General features: G+C 50.0%; 1 protein-coding gene across 2 annotated transcripts in view; it reads left to right on the top strand.

Annotated features, from left to right (window-relative positions):
- Window positions 1–10,012, top strand: part of MLKL (mixed lineage kinase domain-like) — a 20,188-nt gene that overhangs the window by 1,336 nt on the left and 8,840 nt on the right. Inside the window, exons 2-7 of one of the 2 annotated variants that reach the window (XM_015429719.1) lie at window positions 498–960; window positions 1,717–1,812; window positions 4,030–4,177; window positions 5,855–5,952; window positions 6,121–6,256; window positions 6,418–6,502. In XM_015429719.1, the coding sequence (XP_015285205.1) occupies window positions 510–960; window positions 1,717–1,812; window positions 4,030–4,177; window positions 5,855–5,952; window positions 6,121–6,256; window positions 6,418–6,502 (1,014 nt within the window). In that variant the 5' untranslated portion in view covers window positions 498–509. Of the gene's footprint in view, window positions 1–497; window positions 961–1,716; window positions 1,813–4,008; window positions 4,178–5,854; window positions 5,953–6,120; window positions 6,257–6,417; window positions 6,503–10,012 lie in introns of both variants that reach the window. The other variant, XM_015429718.1, reaches the window with a different exon arrangement.

The raw sequence follows: 10,012 nt of genomic DNA, 5'->3' as shown, positions 1-10,012 counted from the left end.
TTACCCTCCCTCTTCTCCTGCCTCCTCCTGGCTGAATGAGGGCCGGAAGCGGGGCGGCCGGAAGCAGGGGGTGTGGCTTCGTTGTGTGCCCCGCCCCCCACACCTCACCCGGGGGAACTGCGATCCCCCCCGAAATGACCTCTGGGCATTGTAGAACCTGACGTTTCGCCAGTAGCTGTGACTGGCATCCTCAGAGGTATAACACAGGTTATAGCTCTGAGGATGCCAGTCACGGCTACTGGCGAAACATCAGGTTCTACAATGCCAAAACCACGGCCACACAACCCGGAAAATCTACAGCAACTAAAAGCCTTCGACAACATATAGTTTGGATTGTATAGTTGGACTTGTATAGCTGAACGTACCTAATGTGCTGTCTGGAGAGCTAGATGTTGAGTCCAGTAGCACCTCGCTGCTAGTTTTAGAAACTCTGCAGGCCTGTGTGTGAGAATCCTGAGACCCCATTCACGATCTTCTTTGCTCACAATGTCTTTCAGTCCCTTACAGTCATGGACACCGTGAAGAATATTCTGGGTGCAGCACAAGCCATCTATGCTCAGTATGAGCGGGTGAAGTGCTGTAAGTGCCAAAGTCGACGCCTTGTGGAGCGCATCCGGATTCTGATGCGGCCCATCAAGACTTTGCAGGCCCAGCCCACCAAAACGGTCTCTCCCCAGCTGGAAGGGCTGCTGCAGAAACTGCTGAGGTCTCTGGAGAAGGCCAAGAGGCTGCTGGAGAAATACAGCCACCAGAACTGGATGCAGAAATTCCTGAAAGCGAGTGAAGCCTTGGAAGAGTTCTCCAATGTGAATGAGCAACTCAGCGATGCTGCAGAAGGGCTGTCACTGCTACTGCAAGTGGAGCAGGTCGTCAAGGAAAGTTTTCAGAGAGACGTCTTGCGGCAGGAGAACAACAAAGACTTTGAGGCCGACAGGGTGTTGTTGGAAGAGATGCTCAGAAGTACTGAAGCCTTTTACAATAAGCTGGGTGGGAGTGGGAGGAGAGGGTAGGCAGCAGGCTGGCCAGTGGAAAATGGGTGTGGTGTAGAGGTCAGAGGGCCAGACAAGGACTGGGGGAGAGCCAGATTCCAATGCCCCTCCCACTGGGAAGCTTGCTGGGTGACCTTGAGGCAGTCTCTTTCACCTAACCTACCTCATAGGGTTGTTGTGAGGATAAAATGGACAGGATAAAAATGAGCCAGCCCAGCTGCAGAAATTTGGCAGTGCATTTTATAAATGGAATGAATAGGGTTGCCAGGTCTTGTTTGGGAAATACCTGGAGATTTGGGGGTTGGGCCCTGGGAAGGACAGGGTTTGGGGAGGGGAGGGGAGGGGCCTCAGCAGGAGAGAATGCCATACAGTCCCACCCTCCAAAACGGCCGTTTTATTCAGGGGAGCTGAACTTTGTCATCTGGAGATCAATCGTAATAGCAGGAGATCTCCCAATGCAACTGGGAGGTTGAAAACCCCAGGGACGAGCCGTGTTCTCTTTAGCTCATGTGTTCGAGTCTCAGAAGTGTCTCTTTTCTAAATCCTAAAAAGCCCCAAATGTTTCAGACTTCTCTCACACAGAAGGTAATCCGGATCCTTTAAGAGGTTGACAACCCTTTAATGATCCCATTGTGGCTGACAACCTTGTCTGATCCTTGCTTGTGTACACAAGGTGACAAAGGCGCTCTGTAACATACTGTCCTTTCTCCTTCCCCCTTCCCTACAGACAGCAAGGAAACCAGGGACGGTGTGGATAACATCCAGTGCGAAGTAAAACAAATTCAGGGCAAACTGGATGAAGTTTTGCAAAAGCTGGATGCAAGTAAGGAGTTTCTCTTGTTCATAGTTCCTTAGAGGATGGTTTCACTTCTTCCAGTTCCTGCCTTCCAGGTGCTTGTGCTGAGGTCTATTAAAAAAATTATCAAGGGAGCCATCAACGTCACAACCCCCTTATGGTGACCCCGTCATGGACTTTTCAAGGCAAGAGATGAGCAGAGGTGATTCGCCATCGCCTTCCTCTGTACAGTCTCCCTTGATGGTCTCCCATCCCAATACTAACCATTGCCGGCCTTACTTCGTTCCCAAGCTCTAATGAGATCAGACTAGTCTGGGCTGTCTAGACTGCTGAGGTCTGTTTGGGGATCTATAATCCAGACAGTTTTAGAGAGCAGAACTTGCTCCATTGCTCCATTGTGGGTTAGAGGTGACTAAAGTCTGCTGTTTCCCATACCTACAGTTCTGTGATTCAATGCAGTTCTTAGTTTCTAAAGAAACAAAGAGGTACTGAAGCCTGCCTGGACCCCGAGTGGTCTTCTCCAGGAGCCCTAAGCCTTATCTTTTAGTATGTTCAGTTTGTTAGTGGGGGAAATGCACATGCCTAGACAGCCTTTTAAGAGCCAGTTTGGTGTAGTGGTTAAGAGTGGTGGATTCTGACCTGGAGAACTGGGTTTGACTCCCCACTCCTCCACATGCAGCCGGCTGGGTGACCTTGGGTCAGTCACAGTTTTGTCAGAGCTGTTCTCTCACGAGCAGTTCTCAAAAGAGCTCTCTCAGCCCCACCTACCTCACAGGGTGTCTTTTGTAGGGAGAGGAAGGGAAGGGGATTGTAAGCCATTCTGAGACTCCAAGTGAAGGGTGGGGTATACATCCAATTCTTCTTCTTCCTTCTTCCTGTTTTGGGTTTAACAGGCTGAGCCACTAGCCACAAAATGAGCCCTGATTCCATTTGAAAGGGAAATATACATTAGTAAGTTGAGTTGTTCTGTTTCCTGCTTAACTTCTGGGAACTCATTTATATTTATTTATTTATTTTTTACATTTATACCCCGCCCTCCCCGACGGGCTCAGGGCAGCTTACAGAGGCAAGGCAGAACCTTGCCATAATAAAAACATAATATACATAGTAATAAAACATGGTGTCACGTGATTTGGAATTGAGCAAAAGTGAGATTATTATGACATCTCCTTATCTTCTGGCTGTCTGTATATGGTAATAAAACATAAAATACATCCTAAAACATCCTCAGTTAAAAACATGGTGCTCAATAACTTTTATAAGTCCACAGATGGCAGATCGTAGGTCCGAAGTTCCGAGTGGTACTTCCCACGGCTTAGGGCTTCTTCAATATTAAGATGTTTCCTCAGGGCGGTGGTGGTATAGTAGGACAGCGGCTCCTACTCAAAGGCCTGGCGGAAGAGCTCTGTCTTGCAGACTCTGGGTCCCTCAGGTAGGCTGGACCCAGACCATGTAGGGCTTTATAGGTAAGAACCAGCACTTTGAAGCGAATCCGGTACGCTATTGGCAACCAGTGCAGCGCTTTCAGCACAGGCTGAATGTGGTCCCTTCTAGAGAGACCCATTAACAGCCTGGCTGCAGCATTCTGCACCAGTTGCAGCTTCCAAATTTGCAGCAAAGGCAGCCCCATGGAGAGAGCGTTGCAGTAGTCTAACCTCGAGGTGACCGTCGCATGGATCACTGTGGCCAGGTCATCGCGGTCAAGGTAGGGGACCAACTGCTGTGCCCGCTGCAGATGGTAAAAGGCAGACTTGACAGTGGCTGCCACCTAGGCCTCCATTGTTAATGTGGAGTCCATGAGCACCCCCAAACTCCGAACCTCAGATGCTGGAGTGGGAGCCCCAACCCCGGCCCGGGCCAGTTCAGGCCCAAACCCCGGGCCTTCACCGGGTCTAGCTTCAATCGGCTCAGCCGGAGCCAACCAGCCACAACCTCTAATGCCCGATGAAGGTCATCGGGACTCGAGTCCGACTGGCCACCCAGCATCAGATAGAGCTGGGTGTCATCTGCATATTTAGAGAACAACATACCCTTGGAAGCTGTTGTGTTGACATACACTCAGATATGTGATGTGGCTGAGATGCGCACCCCACCGCATCCTCTGCAAAATTGGGAGTGTTGGATTCGTGCTTTCTCACTGGTGCTTCTAGAAGATATTGTCATCCGTGTGACCACTTCATTTACTTATATGTTCTGATTTCCTTCCTTTTCCTCCTTTTTAAGGGCCGAGAACTTCCACAGCAGATGTGGAAACTATCGAGATAGAGAAAAGACTCCTCACTAAGTGGACCCTTCTGAAGGAGTTCGAAAGCCACGTGCTTTACAAAGGAGAGTATCACAAGTTCCCTGTGGCCATCAAGGTCTTCAAAAACCCCGTGATCACCAGCACACAGTGAGTGGTTTTGTGAAAGGGCTGAAGAGCTGATTCATCCCATACCCCGCTAACAGAAACAAAATCTTCTTCCTAGAAGACCACTCAGCCAGGAATAAGTAGCACCCCATTCCAATCTCCCACATCCCTTTCCTCCCAATAGCCTTAAAGGTCTAGGGCAGGGGTGTCAAACATAAGGCCCGGGGGCCAGATCCAGCCCATCCAAGGCTCTTATGCAGCCCATGAGTAACTGGTGCAAGGGAGGGAACAGAAGGCTGCTTGGGGAGGGGGCAGAGCCACTCCATTGTGGCTTCAGCACGGCAGAACAACCTCATCTGCAGCAGTCAAGCAGCGTGGGAGTGTCTGCCCAGCACTGCACTGCTGCCTCTCCAGTATGCCTGTGTGGGTTTTCCTTTGCACCCCCTCCCAGCCCATGCGGCTTTGCGGTGAGGATACACCAAACTCGGAGCTTATGAGCTGCTGTCCTTTACACAGTCCATTATATCTCTGGTACCTGGCATGAGGTTTTATGTCACACATGGCCCGGCAGAGTGACATTTATGTCAGATCCAGCACTTGCAACAGATGAGTCTGACATCTCTGGTCTAGGGGAAGAGTCTTGAGGTGCCACTGAAAGGTTTATTTCCAAGCTATTCATTCTGCTGGAAGCAGGTCTTGATCTCTCTGCTCTCCTTCTTGTCAGCTGAGGGAACGAACATTTTCACTGCCTCCTTGTTTACCTCATTGCAGAGAGTGACATGACAGAAAGGTCTCCAATCACAAAGGTCCTAAATGAGTTAAATTCCTCTGAAAGGTAGGCAGACCTCTAAATAATCACCTGGTATGTCAATTTTTCCGTTAAGTGCACTTCCTCAAGCACATAAGTGACAAGACTCTTAAGACAGGTCACCCTGCCCGGCAACTCAGTGTGGTGTACTGCATCATTGCCAAGCAGGGCTGCCAACCTCCAGGTGGTGGCTGGAGACCTCCTGGGATTACAACTCCAAGTGACAGAGATTAGTTCACATGGAGAAAATGGCTGATTTGGAAGGTGGACTCTGCGGTATTATACCCCATTGAAATTCCTCCCTTCCCCAAACTCCACCCTCCTTGGGCTCCATCCCCAAAATCCCAACCCAAGTATTTCCCAACCCAGAGCTGCCAACCCTGTTGCCAAGTCATTTCCATACAAGCAGCCCTGAAGAGTGATATGAGAATAATTTCTTTAGGCAATACATCCTCCGGAAAAGAATGCCTCGGGGGGTGGTGGTGGTGGTGAGGAAGTGGCAACAATTCCAGGGCACAGATGTAGAGGAGGATGGGCCTCAGGTGGTTCAGCCTGCAGTCTGGATCCTAAATCTTGCTTCCTCTGAGGCAATGGTGGTCCTTGGCTTTCCAGTGCTGTCCTCTGGCACTAGGTCCTTTGGGTTTATAGAAAGGTGCTGGTCTTGTGTGAAGAGTTCCGATGTTCTAGCAATGGCAGAACGTGTTTCTTCACAGAAGGGGGCCCTCTCTGCTGCAGAAAAGGCTTGTGGCGCAAGCAGAACCGAGGCCTTAGGAACCAGGCCTACCACCCCACGCATCTCAACCTTGATCCGATACAGCTACCTTCCCCGCTTGATTTGGGCAGGATGGGGAGATGTGGCACAAAGGGTTTCAGCCCCTGCCAGAGATGGATCACTCTGCTGCTCCCCACAGGAAAGTGAGAGATCTCTTCAGGAAGGAGATCAAAGCCATGAAGAGATTTGAGTCTCCCCACATCCTTCGGATGTATGGCATCTGCATAGATGAGAGCGGTAAGACCTTTTGCCTTTTGGGGTGTACATGTGATTTGGGGAGATTGTAGGTATGTGTTCAAAGCTGAAACCTGTCAGCTTCTGAATTATATCTCGAAAGCAAATGTAATCAAATGAGAAAGGAAAACCAGAGACTGCAGCTATTCACTGAGTGTCTTTATCCACTAGGCCCAAGCCCTGAATTCTCCATTGTCACAGAATATTGTGAGAAAGGCAGCCTGCGGGATGTGTTGAAGAAAGAACCAGATTTATCCTGGAGGATTCGCATTCAAATGGCACTTCACGCTGCTAATGGCTTGTACAGGTATTGCAGACCATCTAGATGCAAGGGAGAGTCAATAAATGCGCCTGAGGGCCATTGTGGAAGTAGGGAAGCCACACAAGGAAATCAGTCTCAGTCTTTATGTGAAAAATGGACTTGCATGCAAGTGGAATAATGACTCTTTTGCCTTTTATTGGCTGTAGGTTACATCAGACCGGGGACAAGTCTCAGCTGCATGGCTCCATCAACAGCAACATGTTCCTGGTTGCTGAAGGCTACAGTGTTAAAGTGAGTTCTTTGAGTGTGCTAGCTCCAGAGAAGGTTTAGAACAGGGGTGTCAAACTAATTTGTTATGAGGGCCGAATCTGACATAAATGAGACTTTGTTGGGCCGGACCATGTGTGTCATAAAATGTAACACCAGGTAGCAGAGATATAAACTTTATAAAGGACACAAACACAAAGGGTTTCTTTTTATTTAAAATAAAAACATGCTTAAAACATTAGCACTCTTGCAATATTTTGGCCCCGGTCACACAGAGAATTTGCCACGCAAAAGGCACGAATGTCAGGCGGATTTTTGGGGCGTGATCACACTGCAACATCTGGGAAGCGTAGCGCATCCGTGGCCAGCCCATGGCGTCCCACCGAAGATGCGGAGTTAAAAAGTACCAAGGAAAGTGCACTAGTATCCAGAAAACACACGGCACAGGCGGGCGTCTGATCACGGGAGCGCTAGTACCCCGTGGCATCCAGCGCCCGTTCACGTCCTGTCACAAACCGGATGTTTTTCGTAAGTGCATGCGCTCAAACATGAAACTGAAAGCAGTGCTGGTCCACGGAACTGCACATGCGCACAAACGTGAAACGCTTGTGATCATGCCGTGCCGCTTCTTTGCCACACTGCAGCATCTCCGTATGATCGCCAGCTAACAGCCGAAGCACAGAGACTCAGGGGACCGTGTGATTGGGCTACCACACTTTATTTTGCTCTGGGGTGAACAGCCATGCCTCCCCCTCGCGTTATCTGGCCTGTGTGACCGGGGCCTTTGTTTATTTAACAGTGTCTGATAACTGACACCTCTTGCTCTGAATTATTGCATCAAACTGTCTGTGCTGTTGCAATCTTGAATATGCTATTCAGGTGTGTATCTGTAAGCTGCAAACCTACAATGACTCAGCAGCAGCAAAACTGGAAGAAGAAGCAGAAGACAGCCAGTTCCACTGCAGGCCTGACAAAAGCCCTCCAGAGGCCTGATCCAGCACCCGGGCCACATGCTTGACACCCCTGATTTAGAAGGCTCATCAAGATGAAAACCACAGGATTATGAAACCTTCGTTTGCCTTGGGGCTGTGCAGAGAAAGGGGAAGGGCCTTAAACTTCACTCTGGCCCCAGTCACACGTAAGGGTTTTGGCTGGGAGAGGGACGGATTGGGGGTGCAGCAAACGGGCGCGATCGCACCGCAACATCTGGGAAGTGGCGCGCACCCGTCCCCGATCCGGCCCTTCAGGCTGAAAACCCGCTGCAAAAAAGAACCACCCCTAGAGGTGGACTTACCAGAAAGGCCGCGGCAAGCCGGCCGTGGGATCGCCGGCGCATCCTTCTGCCAGCGCATCTGAGGCTCCTGGCCGAACTGCGCATGCTCACACATGCGCAGTTCAGCCGCCTCCCTCTCTGTTTCCTGGCTTTCTCCCCAGTCTCCCCGGCATCTGATCGTGCCAGGGAGCAAGTGCGCGTCGGCTCACAGGATCTGTGTGATCCCGCCGCCGCGTGCCTATTTTGGTGCGGCTTTCAAAAGCCGCACTTTGCCTGCACATTTTCCCCCCTGTGTGGCAGGGACTTCTGTTTTGCTGTTTCAAGTTGGGTTCCCTAGTATGTTGCTAGCAGCTTAAAGGGGGAAAATGCATGTTTTTAAAGGGTATGTGTTTTCTTCTTTAGATGCTAATCAACAGTAAGGAAGCCAGCGTTGACTAGTGAAACCACATGGAGTTTGAAGGGTTTGAAGGTTTAAGCCCCCTTACTCTTCCCTGCACAGTCCTGAGGCAAACTGAGGTTGCACACGCCTGCAGTTTGCCCTTTATGACTGGATGGAGATCCTGTTTGGGTGCTTTCACTCCAGACTAAACTAGTTTAATAAGGATCATTCTCGTTCCCCATGGGATCCTGGGAGCTGTAATTATGTGATGGTGAAGGGATCTCTACTAGAAAATATCAGCACCTGCAACTGGATTTTTGGGGGAAACATGCCAGATAAAACTGATATAAATTTGTAGTGTAGATATGCCTGAAGAGTCAGTTGCTTCCTAGAAAAGGGCTTCATAAGGACAATCAAATGTGGACAGGTAAATTTGGGTTGCAGTCACATGTGCGAGATAATGCGGGGGGGAAGCGAGGCTACTTGCTCCATAGGAATTTGACCCGCAGTTGCGCGATCACACAGTCCCTGGGAGCTGCGGGGGCAGCCTGCTACTGCGTGATCAGACGCAACTGTGGGTGAATTGGGGGGGTTTTTTGGCTGCGTGTTTCCGGTGCACTTCAACGGGGGATCAATGATTCGCATCTCCGCACCGAGTTATCCCTATGCAGCGTGCGATGATGCGCATACCGAAATGGGGAAAAAACAATGGCATGGAGTTGGGATGACCCAATCAGACCATCCTAATGCCATGAGAGCATGCTGGTGCGATCACATGGGAATGTCCATTCCTGGCCTGTAGCAAACCCGTTTGCTACTGGACTTTCCCCGGTGTCTTTTTACTCCGCTTCTGCGCCAGAGTAAAACGGGTTGCGGGGCGGTTCCCAGATGTTTGTGTCTGATCATGCCCTCTTAATCCTCCTGGCATTCACGCCTATGGCATGGCTAATTGTGCGTGTGATTGCATCCTTATTTTGTTATACTTTGTTTTAAATACATGGAGAACCACTTCAAGTTTAGGGGAAAAATGTCCTTCAATCACTGACTGGCCCAATGATTATTTATTTACTTCATTTATGCCTTTTCTTTCTCCCTAATTGGGAGGCAAAGCAGACTACATTCTTCTTCTCTCTCCTTTGCTTTATCCCTACAACAACCTTGCGATGTACATTAGAAGAGAAGAAGAAGACATTGGATTTATACCCCGCCCTTCACTACCCAAAGGTGTCTCAGAGCGGCTTACAAACTCATTTCCCTTCCCCCTCCCCACAACAGACACTCTGTGTGGTAGGTGGGGCTGAGAGAGCTCTTGACAGAAACTGCTCTTTTTCAAGAATAGCTCTTATCAGAACTACGGCTTGCCCAAGGTCATCCAGCCAGGTGCAAGTGGAGGAGTGGGGAATCAAACCCGGTTCTCCCAGATTAGAGTCCGCGCACTTAACCACACCAAACTGCTTCATTAGCCGGAAAATGTGTGACTGGCCCAACATCACCAAGCAAGCTTCTGTAGCGCCACAGGGATTTGAACCGGACTTCCAAAATCCTAGTCTGACATTGTACCCACTACACCACACTGGCTTTCTATGACGCTCTCAATGATACTAGTTTGTTTTGTGTGTCTCATTTTGTGGGACAAATACAGTTACACTCAGGGCGATTTCGCACTAGAGCTGCCTCGCGGCGCAGCCGCCGTTTGCCCCGACACAAACATGTCAATTTCACACCCGAGGCTGCGGGGCTGCATTTGACCCGCGGCTTCGCCCGATTTCCTCCGCAGTTTCGTGATCCTCAAAAACCAGGATGCAACCCCGCAGCTTCGGGTGTGAAATTGACATGTTTGTGTCGGGGCAAACGGCGGCCGTTGCAATAGGGAGATCCTCGT

This window comes from Gekko japonicus, unplaced genomic scaffold, assembly GCF_001447785.1.
Source record: "Gekko japonicus isolate JY-2015 unplaced genomic scaffold, Gekko_japonicus_V1.1 scaffold815, whole genome shotgun sequence".
Taxonomy (NCBI): Eukaryota; Metazoa; Chordata; class Lepidosauria; order Squamata; family Gekkonidae; genus Gekko; species Gekko japonicus.
The sequence above is the reverse complement of the archived record's forward strand: the minus strand, read 5'-3'. Positions and strand labels throughout refer to the sequence as shown.